Consider the following 17,083-nt stretch of genomic DNA (forward strand, 5'->3'; position numbering starts at 1 on the left):
ACCCACCCTGTTGAGCGCCACCCACGATCCTCCTCACTTGGGACAGCAGGAACATGCTTCCAGCAGCTCCCAGCCATGGCCCTGCCTCCAGGAGCTCCACTGTAGATCCAGGAACAGCCTGGATTTGTTGCCTCAGCTGCTGCAGGAGCAGCTCAGGGAGTCACGGCTTGGACAGGAATATCCAAAGCTCTGCAGTAGCAGCTCATTGGTTGACACTGGGACCATCACCTCAGGACTCCTTTAGATGGCTGGTTTGAGTGGAAGTGGGGAGATAAAAAAAAGGTCTAATGTAGCCTTAGCAGCAGGTTTTGCTCTGGGGAAGGGTGGAAGGAAGTCTTGGGGTAGGTGCTGGTCCCCAGGCCTGTATTGATCAGCTTTTGAGATGTCCCCGGCTCTCTGATTCCCAGCCTTGATTCCCAGCCCAGAACTCATTCCCAGTGTGGCCACATGGGGACTGAGATGGGGCCAGTGCTCACAGCAGCAATTATCCCTCCAATTAGCCCACCAATTAGCCCTCCTTCATGGTCAGCCACCCATGAGAGCACTTTGGGAGTATCCAGGTCCCAGAGCCAGGTTGGATTTGCGTCCCACTGTGCATCCCCGCGGCACCTCAGCCTCCTGTCAGCCTCCTCCTGGACCTGTAAAACACAGGATGAGATGCTGAGCTTGAGGAGATGCAAAGCCCTGAGCAGATGCTCCCTCTGGTTAGAGTTAGCTGGATTTACCCACAACTTCCACCACGTTATGCTAAAGACACTCGTGCTAAAGAAAATGGCCATGCAGCCAAATGGATCAACAAACTTCTTAATGATAAGAACAGGAAAACGTTGCCAAGGGCTTGAATCTATCATCTCTCCTCGTGGCTTGGCTTGGGAGTGCTGCCTTCAGCCGCCAAAGCAAGCATTTCATCCTCTCTGACAGAGAGGGCAGAGCCCTCAGCTCCCCTCACCTGCCCTGGGGCGAGGAGGGGACTGCCCTGCCCCTTGGGGCTCCCCTGGACCCCATCACACTCCCTGTGTCCCCTCAGCTGCCACCCTGTACCCCAAAACTCCCCCCCAGCAGCTGTGAAATGGGGGCCGTGCTTCCCTAGCTCCTGGGAGCACAGGGAGCTTTAGAGCTCAGAGCAGCCTGGCTTTTACAGGACAACCACAGAACACTGTGCTGTGGCTCCAGTGCAGCTTTTTGGGTGCTAAAAAAGCTCCTTGCACTGTCCCTGGCTGCCCAGATATTGATATCAGTGATTTGAACCCCTTCAGGGATGTCACCCAGCGCTGACAACATTTGCCACCTGCTCTTCCCTTGGTTTTGTTCCACGGTGTCCCCTCTTCTCCCCCCTCTCCCTCTCTCTGGAACAAAATACAAACTTTACAGATCAAGACATGGAGACCCAGACTAGTTTGGCACCAGCCAAAAGGCTGAGAGATGCTCAGGTCCTTTCAGGCTAGACCTGCAACAGGAGCCACGAGTTTGCCCCTTTGCTTAGAAACAAAAACCAAAATAAAACACAGAACTGAGAGCTAGGGAGTGTGGATGTTGATCTGTGGTGGTTTCGTGTGCATTTGTCAGGGTTATTCCTCTGCTGTGGGAATTGTTTTGGGAGAAGGGGCAGCCCAGATCTTAAGGGTGAGGGACTGGTGCTAATTTTTGGTGCTGTATCTTGAAAAGCTGACTAAAAGCTCGAGAAACAAATGCGTGACTTTATTATTTAGCTCATAATAAAGAGGCAGATTGAAAGAAAAGAGAAAATGCCCCCAGTTTGGTTGGACAATGGGCTGCTGTCTGCATTGAGAGGAGAACAAAGTGACAGTTTTGTCTTTGCTGGAAATGAGCTGCCCTGTGCCCAAATGTCTGATTCCTCTGGAAAGATCTTGTCCCTGGGACCTTGTCATGCATAGAAGCTCTTTATTTAGGATCACATACACTAAAGGGACACTGTTGAAAGATTTGCTGTCCTCAGATGTGGGATAAAGCTTATTTTGAAGATTTTCTCCTTTTAAAGACAGAGGAGTCCTGCTCACAGGATAACTTGGTGTTTACTTTGGTGCCTCAGAGATCAGGGGTAGACTGGAGGATCTGGGTAATATTTCCAGGCAAATTAAAGTACAAAAAGCAGATATTGACTTTGTTTTAATGTGTCATTTGTGAGCCCTCTCCTGGCTGGGTGGCAGCTGGTGGCACAGGGCAGGGATCAGGAGCTGCTGTGGGTCCCCAGGCAGAGCTGCTGTGGCAGATAAAACACTATTTATAGTGAGCTGAGGTCGTTATTTTTCCACCAAAAATAAATAAAAATAGTCACATTCATTTCGGTTCCATTTCAAGTGCCGGAAGCAACCATTTGCCAAACTGACAGAGGCAAAATCAACCGGGAAAATGAGATTGTTGATGTTTTTAATCCTTCTGGAGGCTCAGTGCTGGCGGTGGAAAGAGGGTGGGTTGGAAAGGGAACGGCTGGATTCTCAACAGTGTCCTTTTAAAGGTTGACTTGATAGGCTGGACCTCAACTTTTTCTCACAAACAACTAAATAAGGCAATTTCAGAGCTTCTGCTGCCTAGAAATCATACAAGCTGCATATCCTGCCAGGCCAGAGACAACTGGATGTGAGGATACAACCTTGTACACTATTCCAGTGTAGCTGTTTCAAGGGTTTGGACAAAGGTATGAGAACAGAACCGAAGCCTTTTGTTGTAAAGGTGCAGTATCCCTGAGGTGTTCCCCCCTCCCAGCACAGGGAGCAGCTGCAATTCCTGCTTGGATAAATGTCTTTTCTCACACCAGGCTGACTCTGTTACTCCTCTCCCCGTGGCATTTTGTGTTTGAGAGATGCAAATTCCCCGCTTGGCATCCAGCAAAATAAATCAGACCAAAAAAAAAACAAAAACAGAGCAGCAAAACCAGTGGGCTTTGAGGGGCGAGCTCAGAAACTCCTGTGCTGGCTTTTGGAGATTGGAGCAGCCAAAATCTCTGCTGCACTGAGCAGCACGAGTGGGTTTGCCCAGCCCTGGAGACACAGGGGAGGAGATACTGCACCTTTAGTCACTGTGTGCCGAGGGCCAGGTGTATTTGAGCAGAAAATGCAAACTTTTGTTAAATTCTGAACTGTTTCTACTTGTGGGTATTTTTATCCCATTCTCTCTATTTCTAGACAGTGGAAGCTCTGCCTCTAACCGGGCTGGGGATTCTACTTGGGGCTCAGGACAGGTATGTTGTGAAACTAAAAAAAATTAAAAATTGATTCAAACAAATGAACCTCCCAAAAAATCAGAACAACCAAACCCAACCAAAGCCAAACCAAGCACATCCCCTCCCAAACCCAAACCCAACCGAACTGCAGCCAGATGTGTGTGTCTGTTGTGGGCTGTCACTGCTTGCCTTGTAAATGCCTTTTTTTTTTCTTCTGTTTTTTTTCTTTCTTTTCTTTTTTTTTGTTTTGTTTTGTTTTGTTTGCTTATTGCTAGAAACAGATTGAAGTTGTTAAGAAAGGGCCAAGGTGTGAGTGCTGCTGACATGTACAGGTGGAAGCTTTCCTCCCATGAACCCTGCAGCTCTACATGCACCACAGGTAGTTATAAGAAGCAGCCAAATTCTGCACGACCTGCTGAAATCACCTGGTGTGTGAGTCCATTTTCTGTCTGTTAGGGATGGGAAGGAGCTGGTGATGTTGAGGGGATCTCATGAGCTCTGCTTTAGCACGACCCCAGCTCTGCTATGCCTGGGTGTAAAGGTGGGGAGAGGAGCTGGGGGCTGAGCGTGCAAACCCCCACGAGCTCTCAGGTGTGTTGAAGACCAGGAGGTGGTGCCCAGTGTGTCCATCATCCCTTCCATCATCCCTCCAAACCCTTCCCTTTGGGAAGCTCTGAGCACTGCCTTCACTTCCCATCACTTTGTGTCCCCCCTGGGGCTCAGCAGGATCCCCAAACGTGTCCTGAGCCTCCTTTTTTTCCCCCCCTTCCTCACCTTTTTGACAGCTTCAAGGGGTTTGAAAAGCTCGGCTGCTTCCCTGCAGAGAGAAATTTTAAAGATTGTTCAGCTCTGGCAGGAAACACAATAGCATTTGGTTTTTTGATTATGTTTTGTTTCTCCCACTCCTTCTACCCTGGAGCCTGGGCTCGGCTGCGAGGGTGTAAATCTGGAACAGTGACAGAGATGCCAGGGATATCGAAACTGAGCCTCTATTCTTCAGGCAAAAATTCCCTATTTTTGCATTAATTCCTCCCTTTTTGCCCCCTGAAAAGCTTCAAGGTGCCTGATCTCCTCCCTCACCCCTTGGTTAGGGGGTCCTGTCGATCCCTTGGGATGAATCCGGCGTGTGGGTTGTGCACTTGTCTGTGCTGCCCCTGAGATTATCCAGAGCCTGCAGTGCTTCTGGAATTAAAAAGAGGGAAAGGAGGGGGAGAGAGGAGTTTACAATCTCAGGGACATCTCTTAAAAGATCAAATGCAAGGATTTTACATTTTAAGCCTTTGCTCTGGTCCAGCAGCCTCGTGCCTGCCGCAGGAGCTTTGCGAGCCGTCCCTTTCCCCAGGATCCTGTCATCCACATGTTCTGGGACATTTTTGACTTCTTTGATCCCCTCTGAACAAATTTCTCCCTTGGCTGAGCCAGCCTGCTCTGCCCTGGTTTGCAGCAAGCCGAGAGAGGTTTAACTCAAATTTCTCCTTCCTCGCTGCCTTTTCTCACTGACATATCGCAGAGAGGCAAGGCCATGTCAAGAGCTGGAGATCTTTTTTTAGTTTCATGTAAACCATATGTTCCCCAGAGCTGCAATTCTTGTTACCTGTAGCCAGAGCAGCCTCCTGGTCCCCAGCCAGGTCCCAGAATGGACTTCCCAACATTTACTCTGGCAGGGGAGGCTGTGGGGGAAAAGGTCTCGCTCTGTTGGCACCGGCTGCCGCTGCCTTGGAGGGGGAGCAGGAGGGGCAGGACCTTCCTTGCCAAATCCCCAGGATCCCTGCCTTGGCCTGGAGCTCTGGATGCACCTGGGGAGCACCTGGTGCAGAGGGAGGGGTGTAATGCACAGGGAGAGTGGGGGATGGAGTGGGTTGGGGACATCTTGCTGTCCCCTCCACCCACCAGCCTGTCTGCCGAGCAGACTCGTGGCCCTGAGTATTTCCTATAAAAATGTGTTAGTCATATATTGGTTTTGGTGGCGAGCCCTGGCAGGGGTGGCCATGCCATGCCCTCCTCTGAGCTGGCCAAGCTCAGCCGCACTGCTCAGATTGGTGGGGTGGCCACTGTGACGTTCCCTCCCAGCAGCACCCATCCCATGGGACAGGAACTCCTGCTTTCCACAGGGAGGAAGCTCTGAGAAACGCAGCTAAAACCAGAAAAACAACAGCAGCAACAACAAAGAGTTTGGATGTGCAGCTCACCAAGCACCCTGCTGTGTGTGTGTGTTCTCTCTGAGCCCAGGAGTGATGTCCACATATGCCATGTGTGTTCGCTACGATGGGATCGAGGTGGACGACACCTACTGCGATGCCATGACCCGGCCCGAGCCCATCCACGAGTTCTGTGCTGGGAGAGAGTGCCAGCCAAGGTACTGCCTGCACGGGGCGCTCCTGCAGTCTCTGTGCTTTCCCTGTCCTGGATGTCTTTTTGGGGGAGGGTTGGCGTGGATCTGGGGGGAAGCAGGGATGGCCCACAGCACCTCCATCCCTCCTCCCTTAATTCCATCTGGGAGGCAGCAAGAATTTCCTCCTGAGTGCTTTAGATCAAGCTGCCAGGTAAAACTTCCATAAATCCTGGCGGAGTTGGCACCTGGGGCTCCCAACAAGTCCAGCTCTGAGCAGTGCAGGATCATCCTGCCCTGCCTGGCACATGGAAAACGTGTGAGTGAATTGGGTGGAGGGGCTGGACTCGCAAACTGTGCCACCAACCCAGACCTGTGGTCCCTCCAGCATCCCAAAGCTCACTGAGGTTTGCTTGGCTGGGGCAAGAGCTGGTGCAGAGAGGAGCTTGTGCTGGAAGTCCTTTGGAAAATTTTCCTTCTGATGCGGCTCTTAATCCAAGAAGTGACCACAGTCTGGAGCCAGGCTGTCCAGAGCCACACTGTCCAGAGCCAGGCTGTCCAGAGCCAGGCTGTCCAGAGCCACACTGACCAGAGCCATGCTGTCCAGAGCCAGGCTGACCAGAGCCACACTGACCAGAGCCACACTGACCAGAGCCAGGCTGACCAGAGCCAGGCTGTCCAGAGCCACACTGACCAGAGCCAGGCTGTCCAGAGCCACCCTGTCCAGAGCCAGGCTGTCCAGAGCCACACTGTCCAGAGCCACCTGACCAAAGCCAGGCTGTCCAGAGCCACACTGACCAGAGCCACACTGACCAGAGCCAGGCTGTCCAGAGCCACACTGTCCAGAGCCACGCTGTCCAGAGCCACGCTGTCTAGAGCCACACTGTCCAGAGCCACACTGACCAGAGCCACACTGACCAGAGCCACACTGACCAGAGCCACGCTGTCCAGAGCCACACTGACCAGAGCCACGCTGTCTAGAGCCACACTGTCCAGAGCCACGCTGTCCAGAGCCACGCTGACCAGAGCTAGGCTGTCCAGAGCCACCCGGTCCAGAGCCATGCTGTCCAGAGCCAGGCTGTCCAGAGCCAGGCTGTCCAGAGCCACACTGACCAGAGCCACGCTGTCCAGAGCCACACTGACCAGAGCCAGGCAGTCCAGCTGGTGTGGAGGCTGGGAGGTGTGCAGGGCACAGAGGGTTTGGGCAGGACAGACCCATGTCTGGCAGAGGAGGGGGATTGTCCCACTCTGGTCTGTGCTGGAGCAGCCTCTCCTCGAGGCCTGTGTGAAGTTTTGGGTGCCACCATAGGAGAAAGTGATAAAGGAAGGCTGTGAAGGGTGAAAGGTTTAGAGGGGCCCTACAAAGTCACTTGGCTTGTTCAGCCTGGAGGAGACTCAGGAGAGACTTCATTGCACCCGACAAGTTCCTCACGAGGGGTGATAGAGGGGCAGCACTGATTTCTTCTCTCCAGTGACCAATGTCAGGACCCATGGAAGGGCTGGAGCTGTGGCAAAATTTAGGTTGGACATCAGGGAAAGGTTCTTCCCCCAGAGGGTGCTGGGCAGTGCCCAGGCTCCCCAGGGAATGGACACAGCCCTGAGGCTGCCAGAGCTCCAGGAGGGTTTGGACAGTGCTCCCAGGGACAGGGTGGGATTGTTGGAGGTCTGTGCAGGGCCAGGAGCAGGACTCCATGATCCCTGTGGGTCCCCTCCACGTTCTGTTCTGTGGCTGTGATGGTGTCAGACTGTGGGAGGAGTAAAAGGAGGAGTAAATCCAGGGATCCACACCCTGGCATGGTGAGAACAGGGCAAAGCAAGAGCCCAGAGATGCCAGGGGTCAGGGATGGCTCCTGGAGAGTGCTCAGGTGACTGTGAGGGAGGATGTGGAGTAGAAGATCACCTGGAAACTCTCATGTTAGGGCTGAGAGCCAGGGCAGGCTGCAGCCGAGGCAAGAGAAATGTGGGGAGGTGAATGGTGCTGCTGCAGGGAATACACCCACCCTGAGGGCACCACGGGGACTGGAGTCTCTGTTTGGTGTCATTTTTTAAAACAAGCTTTAGGGTACCTTTTGTGCTTAGATTCCCCCACCAGTCCTTCCTAAAGCTGTCCCTCCTTATGGCTGTGCTGTTCCAGCTTCAGGGGCTTGCACTGGGAGGGAGCAGAGCTGCTCTGTGATTTACCAGTGACTTCAACTGGGCAGCACTGGGAGCTCGTGGGGTAGCTACCAGCACCTGGGCAGACAGGAAGATGCTTGGGCTGGCAGGGCTTTTCAAAGAAAAAATGTTAATTTTGCGTGATCTGGGTGGGGAAGACCTTTGTTTCATTTCCCTTCTGAAGTGAGGTGCCACCTCTAAATGACATCTCCAAATGTGTGACATCTCCCTCGGGCTTCTTGTTGTGCCTGGAGCCCCAGATGGGGTGTGAGGCCTGGGGGCAGCTGGGGCAGGGGCTCTCCTGCTTGGAGAAGAGCAGCAGTGGGGACCTGGGGGCTGCCTGCCTCCAGAGGAGCTGGGAATTCTGATCCATTCTGATTTTGAGCTCATTCTTTAATTGCTGTCAGATTCCTGTACTGTAAAAAACTTGACCTTTTGTGTTTTTTCCTTGGATTGCAAGCTGCTCCTCTCTTGTCAGGACAGAGGTGGCAGGGGACAGTAAAGGACAGGCAGTGCTTGGAGCAGATCCCAGCTCTTCCAGCCTGTCACTTGTGCTCAGCAGAGTCAGACTGATGGTGGGACATGAACATGTGTCCCACTGGGGCTCGGGCAGCTCTGTGTGACATTACTGCTGGCATCTGCAGGGTGATGGATGGCGTGTCCTCCCCGTGCTTCAGCTGAGCAGGCAAAAAGGAGAGGTCAAACATGGGCAAAAACCTGACAGAGAAATGTGCTGGCAGAGCCCGTGGTGACAAACACTCACTTGTCACCGAGGACACTGGGCCAGGCCCTGCTGTGCCACCCTTCCTCCTGACAAGCTGGTTTCAGCTTCAGGCACAAGCTGGGGGCTGTGGGGTGAGCCCAACATATGTTGGTGCTTCCCATCCCTTGGGAAAAGCCCTCAGGAGTTGGCAGCCTGGCTGCAGCTCACTCCTCCCTTGAAGCTGGTGAGTCAGGGATGGAATGAAAGACTCCGGTCTTCAGCAGGTGGATCAGAAGGCTGATTAATGAAAAGTAGCAAGGCTGATTAATGAAAAGCGGCACATCTTTTATAATGTGACTCTCAAGGTGAGACTTGATTGGTCTCAAAGTAAAACTTCTCACGCTGTTGGTGAGCTATGAACAGCACACTCTGGAGAACCAGATCTATAAGCAACGGTTACAGAAAGAGAGATGAGAATTGTTTCAGTTCTTTTCTCTAAGTTTCCCACAGCTTCCCACAGCTTCCCAGGGTTTTCCTGGGACAGCTATGCTCAGAGGATATGTGATTACACACTCCCTGCAGCCAGGGCTATCCTGTGGCTGCTCCATGGGGTGACAGGCTCTGTTCCCTGCCCAGGTGTGTGGGATTCGCATTCTCTGAACCTGAGAGAAGCGGCGAGAGAAGCAGAGAAGAGAATGATCAAAACAATTCTTACCTCATTCCCTGCTCCTGTGCTGTGCCAAAGTAGAATGCAATATGGAGCTTGTTTACCCAAAGTGATGCTGTTTTGTTTCCTTGGCCCACCAGGGCCAAGTGTGTGTGCAGGCTGTTGGTCAGCAGACAGTCACGAGATTCTGGGCAGTTGAGTTGAGTGGATGTGGAAACCCAGGGCACCACAGGGAATATTTCTCTGTCTGCTCTGGGGTGCCCTGACCCCCAGGGGAGCACTGACTTTGACCCTCACTCATGGAGAAAGCTTCCTAAACTTCAAGATAGACCAGAATCCACTAAAGTACGAAATAGATTACAGAGAGCAGTGTAGGTGAATCACTGGGTGAGAAATTTAGGTTTTGGGATGTTTAGTGTGTTGTGGATGGAAGCAATATGGAGGGCACAGGGTGTCGTCCTGGGTTTCTTCTTCGTGCTGCTTCCTTCTTCTTTTTGGGCTTGGGTGGCACTCTGTAATTGGGCAGAAAAGTCCACATGTGGGCTCTGTGGGATCAGTTATTGGGTTAAAAGGGAGAATAATCCAGGTGTCAGTTCTTAGTTGCACAGTTTAGTCTTAAAAGACCTTGTAACAAGACATTGTTGGCCATTTTGTGCCTTCTACTGAAAAGCTGCAGAACTCACAGTAGTGAGGCTGTTTCACTGATAAGAAATAATAAACACCTGAGTCTGAACATGAATTACTGCTCAAGTGCCTTCAATGCAGACCCAGAGAAACCCACAACTGGGACCCCCACAAGCTGAGCGCTTTGTGCAGATTCAGTTCAGATGCAATGCAACATAGTATAGAATAATACAGTATGACAAAGTAATTAATCAGCCTTCTGATACCCACGGAGCCCTCCTCACCATTCCTCCCTGCCACGGCGGGTGGCCTTGCTTTCCCATCCAGGTGGGAGACGAGCAGCTGGAGCGAGTGCTCGCGCACCTGCGGCGAGGGGTTCCAGTTCCGCATCGTGCGCTGCTGGAAGATGCTCTCGCCGGGCTTCGACAGCTCCGTCTACAGCGACCTCTGCGAGTCGGCCGACATCGCCCGGCCCGACGAGCGCAAGGTCTGCAAGAACCCGGCCTGCGGGCCCCAGTGGGAGATGTCCGAGTGGTCCGAGGTGAGTCCTGCTGGCCAGGTCAGCTCCGAGTCCGGCCTTCTCTCCCTTTTCCAATTTATCCTGGTGCCCTGTGATTCCTTCTCGGGTTCTCTGCTGTCAGAGTGACCCCGAGAGTCCCAGCCCGATGGTCGAAGGGAGAGTCGGAGTTCTTCGGCTCTGGTTCACGAGGTTGTTTATTATTTCTTATCTAAAATATTTTCTGTTTGTTCTGCTGAGGTCTGTTCAGCAGGTCAATCCAAGGCACACTGCCCTCCTCCCGGGCTGGTGTTGTCTTTTTATACTAAAAACTACATGTACTGTATTTACAACTCTGTTCCAATACCTATCACCTACGTTAGACAGTCTGTCTCCACTCTAAACCAATCCAAAAGTGCCAACACCATCCAGAACATGGAGGTTAGGAAGAAGAAAGGAGGACAGGGCACGCCCAATTCCCTCCATCTTGGGACCTCGAACCTCCATTCTAAAAATCCCCAAAATTCTATTTTTCACCCTGTGACAACTACTATTATGCTACTTAAACTTTTGTGACTTGTAATTCTTCATACAAAGTCAGTAACTCACTCCAGGGGCTAAGATTGAAACCCCAGGTGCCTTTGGCTGCATGCCAGGGTCTCAGAGCCCCCTGCCAGGGGCTCGAGCCATCCAGGGCACCAGAGGGGTCTGGATGTTCCGGGTTCCTGGGTCCGACAATTCCTGATGCTTTTTCTGACCTAGAGCAGAGGCTGGACAGAGTTAAAGAACAAAGCAGGGATTTATTAAAAGGATCTCCTCCATGGATCCACCTTGGGCATTTTGTGACCATTTTTGGTTCATCTTGGGCAGCACAAGAGCCCAGCCAGAGCTACACCCAAGATGAGTCAAATGGTCACAAAATGCTCAAGGTCATGGGGTCTCTCACTTTGATCAGTTCTGCTCCATTTACATATTGGGGTTCATTGTCCAGTTCCAGTCCCATCCTGCTTGTTTTTCTCTCTTCAGCCCACATTTGTGCTCTTGGGCTGAGGTTTGGGTCATTTGTCCTTGGTCCCCAGCTAGAGAAGGAATTGTTTTGTCTCCCTACTCACCATCCCTTCATATGAAGCTCAGAACTACACACCAAAGCAGTACAGAATGTGAAAGATGCAAAAGCTAAACCCTGAGGCACCAGTCCTCATCCGTAGCCATCCACAGCCATCGGCCTCTCGGGATACGCTGCCTGCAGTAACGATGTGGATCAATGAGCATCAAAATTTTTCCCCCTAAAATGAAGTCCCTCTAAAAAGTTTCCCCCTAAAATGAGGTCCCATTTAGGATGGGAGGCCACTGCCATGGGTCACTCACAGGCAGGGCAGGAGCCCATGGCTCAGATCTCCTCATCAGTATTTCCTTGGCAACCTCTTCAAACCCAACGTGCCAGGAAGGTGATCCCGACTCCCACATGAATTACATCCCTATAAACGTCCCTTCCTCATCTCCAGTTCCTCTGCACACATGCAGAATGAAACCTTTCCCTAGCTGCGCCTTAAGCCAGTCCCCAGAGCCTCTGGGAGATGGTTTGGGGAGGGTTCCAGCTCACTGGTTTCCTTGGGAAAACCTGTGGAGAGGATTTGTGCCCCTGAATCCCTTTCCAGGCACGGACAGTGCTCCAGCGCATCCCTTACAAACACAAACTCATGGAAACAACCAAACCAGTGCTGCTTCCTCGGGGTGCCTCTTCCCAAATCAAGCACAGACCTCATCTAAGCAGGAGCAGATGAGCTCTGAGCCGAGCTGTCCGTGGGTGCCAACCTGCCCCATGGTTTGCATCACGAGCAATATGACTCTTCCTCCTGGGAAGCTCCCAAAAACTCGTCTTAGTCATAATTTAAACGTCTCCATTCCCCTCCAAGCTGGTGTGCATCATTTCCCTGGAGCTGACAGAGGGGCTGGTGCATTCCCTGGTGGTGCAGGATGTTTTGACTTTCCCAGCTGGTAGAGAGGAGCTCCCTGAGCACGTGCTGGAGCGTTATTTTGTCCGGCCTCGCAAACTTGAGTGGTTTATTTTACAGAAATCTGTATTCTCCTCCAGCATTTGTCAGGGACACATTGCTTGAGACAGTGCTGGAGTAGATTGTTCTTAGCCAGCAGCAAAGCTAATCTCCTTTGGATCCCATCAGAGGTGGGGTGCCAAGTTGGCTGGGGAAATAGGCATTAAAAAAAGCACATTTCAGGGCTCTGAGGATTAACATCTCGGCACGGGGCGTCTGGGCCCTGTGCTGTTGACACTTTTCCCTGCTTTACGTTATGCATGGAGCAAATGTAATGTGTATGTGAGACTGTAGTAACTCAAATCCAGTTCTAAATAATGTCACTGGGCTGCACGGTGCCAAATTTATCCACAGCATAAAAATCTCAGTTGTGCAGTCGGGGGGTGGGGGGGAAACATTCTCCAAAGAGGTGGAAAGGAGCTGGCTGTTCCTGGAAAGGAGGCGAGGGAGGTCTCACCCTGTCTCTAAGTGACAGCTAAAGCTGCTCAGCTCTGAGCAGACCCTCCTGGAGCCTTTTCCCCCTCTGGCATCACCTGTTGGAGAGCACAGCACCTGGGCAGGACGCAGCCGAAGCTGCGGAGGGCGGTTGCCAAGTCATTTGTGCATTTCCAGCGTGTGCTTTTAGACTGTTATATTCAAATATGGGGGGAATAATCCCACCCCCGACCCCGCACCCGCTGATGTCGCTGTGCCCTCCCGGCAGTGCCCGGCGCGCTGCGGGGAGCGGAGCGTGGTGACAAGGGACATCCGCTGCTCGGAGGAGGAGAAGCTCTGCGATGCCAGCGCCCGGCCCCTGGCCGAGAAGAACTGCACGGGCCCACCGTGTGACCGGCAGTGGACAGTGTCCGACTGGGGACCGGTGAGACCCCGCCTGAGCGGCCGTCGTGTCCCAGCGCAGGCTGGCTTGTCCCTGCTGCCGGGGGTTTTGGGGTTGGGCTCGTCGTGCCCGGTAGATCCCAGCAAACCTGCGGGCAGCCCGTGCTGGGAGCTGGCCTCGCGTGGTTCCACTGCTTTGGCTCTCTCGGGTCACCTCTGCCAGCACTGTCACCCTGAGCCAGCCTGGCTCGGGCGCTGGGGGTGATCCAGCATGCCAGAGGATCCTGTTCCTTCCCCTGGGCTCCTGCCTTGTGGGGGATGTGGTACAGCAGGGGTTAAACCCTGAGAGACCTGGCTGAGGGCCGCCGTGGGTGTCAAAATCCTCCTGTCTGTCTGCTGCGCAGCATTCCTTGGCAATGCTGATGCTCCATGCCCAGGAATTGAACCTTTCACTTTTTCCCTTTTTTTACTTTCCGTTTGCCCCTTTCTCTTTTCCCTTTGTGCCCTTTACTTTTTCTGTTTCCTCCTTTCCTCCCTTTCCCTATTTTTCTTTCCTCCTTATTTTCTATTCTCTTTTGCTCTCTCTTTTTTTTTTTTTTTCCTCCCCCCTGGTTTTTTCCCTTCCTGCACAATTCTGCTCCAGAGACCCCCTCCATCCCAAGCTATTTTTACCCAGGTTTTTGATACATTCACATCAGCTAAAAATAAGTAGTTTCCATGGCAGCAGCAGTGCTAGGAAACACCGAGAGTCTCTGCAAGAGCAACCGGGGAAGCACGGGGGGCTGCTCCGGGCACTGGGGGCTGAATTTTTGCAGCCACTTCCTTGGTCCCCTCTGCCTTGGCCACTTTGGGAGCCACTCTGGGGTTCCCTGCTCGTGGTGCTTCCCCTTTTGCCTGCCCTGAGAGGTGCTGGGTGCTGGGGGCTGTGGCACAGGTTGCCCAGAGAAATTGTGGATGTCCCATCCCTGGAAGTGTCCAAGAATAAACCTCTCCTTTTCCAAACCCCTGCACAGGGTTTGGAAAATCCTGGGGTAGCAGAAGGTGTTCCTGTCCATGGCAGGGAGTTGGAACAAGATGACTTTTAAGGTGCCTCCCAACCCAAACCAGTCTGGGATTCCATGGAATCTCTGCTGGCCGCAGGAAGGATCCGCTGAGCATCCCTGTGGCTCTTTAAAGCCCCAAAACCCCTCTGAAATGTGGGGCGGGAGGGTGTGGGGAGCAGCTGGGCCCTGTGGGGCTGTGTCCCTGCTGTGGGATGGCTCAGGGGTGCTGAAATGTGGGGCAGGCAGGTGTGGGGAGGCAGCTGGGCCCCATGGGGCTGTGCCCCTGCTGTGGGATGGCTCAGGGGTGCTGAAATGTGGGGCAGGCAGGTGTGGGGAGCAGCTGGGCCCTGTGGGGCCGTGCCCCTGCTGTGGGATGGCTCAGGGGTGCTGAAATGTGGGGTGGGTGGGTGTGGGGAGGCAGCTGGGCCCCATGGGGGCTGTTCCCCTGCTGTGGGATGGCTCAGGGGTGCTGAAATGTGGGGCAGGCAGGTGTGGAGAGCAGCTGGGCCCCATGGGGCCGTGCCCCTGCTGTGGGATGGCTCAGGGGTGCTGAAATGTGGGGTGGGTGGGTGTGGGGAGGCAGCTGGGCCCTGTGGGGCCGTGCCCCTGCTGTGGGATGGCTCAGGGGGGCATCCCTGGCGCTGAGTGCCCGCTGTGGTTGCAGTGCAGCGGCGGCTGCGGGCAGGGCAGGATGATCCGGCACGTGTACTGCAAAACCAGCGACGGGCGCGTGGTGCCCGAGGCCCAGTGCAACCTGGACACCAAGCCCCTGGCCATCCACCCCTGCGGGGACAAGAACTGCCCCTCACACTGGCTGGCACAGGACTGGGAGCGGGTAAGTGCAGCTCCTGTGCTCTGGGGGGGCCTGGAGGGGTTGGGATGGGGTTACAGCTCTCAGGTGTGCTCTGGGGTGCCCTAGAGGGGTTGGGATGGGGTTAAAGCTCTCAAGTGTGCTCTGGGGTGTCCTCAGAGGGTTTGGGATGGGGTGTGCAGCTCTCAGCTGGCCCCGCTCATGTCCCCGCAGTGCAACACGACGTGTGGCCGGGGTGTGAAGAAGAGGATCGTGCTCTGCCTGGAGATTGTCAATGGCAAGATCAAGACCCGCAGCCCCTCTGACTGTGACGTGGCCAAGAAGCCCGTGGAGGAGAGCACGTGCTTCGAGAGGCCCTGCTTCAAGTGGTACACCACCCCCTGGTCTGAGGTGAGCGGGGAGGGGGCCCAGGGCTGCGCTGCCCCTTCCCCAGGGGTCACTCTGCCTGCAGAACCCCCAGGAGCTGGGCGAGTCCCTGCAGGATGTGGTCCCTGAGGGAGCTCCCTGGGTGTTTTTGCTGCATGGTGCAGCTGGGGCTGTCTGTGCTCGGGGAGAACAGGATTGAGAGGGGCTGTTTGGGGCCAGCTGTAGCTTTACTTTTTTTTTCTTTGTTTTTTCCCTGGTGGCTGGGAGTGTGGCTGGGGGTGTGCATGGAGCCCACGGGGTGGCTGACCCTGGGATGCAGAATTTGGGGATGCTCCATCACCCTGCACAACCCAAAAGGCAGCCAGGGTTCAGTGGGCTTCCCGCAAGCCGTCCTGGATGCAGCCTCCCTCATCTGAACTCCAGGAGCCTCATTTTTACTCTTGCAAACCCTATAATTAGCCAAAGCAGCCCTGCTGTAATCCCAGCTCCAGGAGGCATCCAAAGGGCAGCAGGCAGTGAGTGCTGGGCCCAGCAGTGCCTCCATAACCCCCCCATGGATGCACAGACACCCCACAGCCCCACTCCTGGTGCTCGGGGGGGTTCCATGGTCACCCATGTCCTGCAGAGCATCACCTGGACAGGGCCAGCTCATCTGTGGTCCCTTGTGAAGGGCAGCAGGAGCAGGGAGGATGTCAGAGCCAGGGGATGGGACCACATCCAGCCACCCCTGGGCAGAAGCTGATGGTGCTGGCAGCACAGACAGAGCAAGGGGACAGCAGTGTGGCGCTGAGATGCGACACTCTCCTCCTGCCCTGACACCTCCAGCGAGCAGGCTGCGGCTCAGAACAGTCCCCTGGCATGGCAGGGTCTTGCCTCACCCCCTCTCTCTGTCCCCCAGTGCACAAAAACCTGCGGGATCGGCGTGAGGATGCGGGATGTGAAGTGCTACCAGGGCAAGGACATCGTGCGCGGCTGCGACCCGCTGGTGAAGCCGGTGGGCAAACAGACCTGTGACCTGCAGCCCTGCCCCACAGAGCCCCCAGGTGAGCCCCACAGCCTTGATTTTCCATGCATCCCTCCACAAGCACCGCCAGCATCTTTTCTTCCCCTGCCCCACTTGGATAATCGTGCCAGGGACAGCTCTCCCTCTGTGCCCCAGTAATGCACAGGCTCCTTCTGGAGATGAGAGGAGAGCTCAGAAGAATCATGCTCTGACCTGAAGATAAAAGGGGCCTTTGGAGAGCTGATTTGGGTGCTGCTTCTGTAAGATTGCAGCTAGAGCTGAGGAAGTTCTGTCTGTGCCATTATTTTAATGATTTTTGGTCTTCGGGTGTCCTGTGGGATTTGTAACTATCTCGTTATCTGGCTCGTCTGCTGGCTCAGAGTCCCTGTGATCTTTAGCAAACACACAGTTCTAATCCTTTAATAGGATTTGGGAATAAGGACAGTGTGGGAGAAAAGCATGAAAATGGGTGACAGATTTGGGGCCAGCTCCTGGCTCAGCTCTGGGTGCTCTCAGCTGCCCATTCCCTTGGGGTCCATGGAGCTTGGGATTGCCTCGTGGCCACCTTGCCCTGGGAGCAACCTGGTTTCATGCATCCTACGGATTTGAAGCAAAAAACATATATATAGAAGTACAAATCCTATGGGTTTGAAGCAAAATATTGCGCTGAAGGAGCTGGGGGAGTGCTGAAGCAGCCTCATCCCTTTCTCCAGCACCTCACTTGCCCCTAACTCTGGATGTGGCACTGCTGGATTCCCATTCCCTTTCTCAAATAGCCTCTTTGAGATAGAAATTGTGAATCCCTACCAGGGGAAGCCCTTGACTTGGGGACAACT

The 17,083-nt window shown here is 53.9% G+C and overlaps 1 protein-coding gene across 3 annotated transcripts in view; it reads left to right on the forward strand.

The window, feature by feature from the left end:
• The window catches only part of ADAMTSL2 (ADAMTS like 2), a 30,506-nt gene that overhangs the window by 9,999 nt on the left and 3,424 nt on the right, over positions 1 to 17,083 (forward strand). For all 3 annotated transcript variants that reach the window (XM_038156519.1, XM_038156520.1, XM_038156521.1), the window contains 7 exons: positions 3,457 to 3,560; positions 5,411 to 5,537; positions 9,986 to 10,199; positions 12,912 to 13,067; positions 14,732 to 14,902; positions 15,092 to 15,268; positions 16,143 to 16,287. In XM_038156519.1, coding sequence (XP_038012447.1) covers positions 3,457 to 3,560; positions 5,411 to 5,537; positions 9,986 to 10,199; positions 12,912 to 13,067; positions 14,732 to 14,902; positions 15,092 to 15,268; positions 16,143 to 16,287 — 1,094 coding nt within the window. The remainder of the gene's footprint in view (positions 1 to 3,456; positions 3,561 to 5,410; positions 5,538 to 9,985; positions 10,200 to 12,911; positions 13,068 to 14,731; positions 14,903 to 15,091; positions 15,269 to 16,142; positions 16,288 to 17,083) is intronic.

This window comes from Motacilla alba, chromosome 17 (genome assembly GCF_015832195.1).
Source record: "Motacilla alba alba isolate MOTALB_02 chromosome 17, Motacilla_alba_V1.0_pri, whole genome shotgun sequence".
Lineage (NCBI taxonomy): Eukaryota > Metazoa > Chordata > Aves > Passeriformes > Motacillidae > Motacilla > Motacilla alba.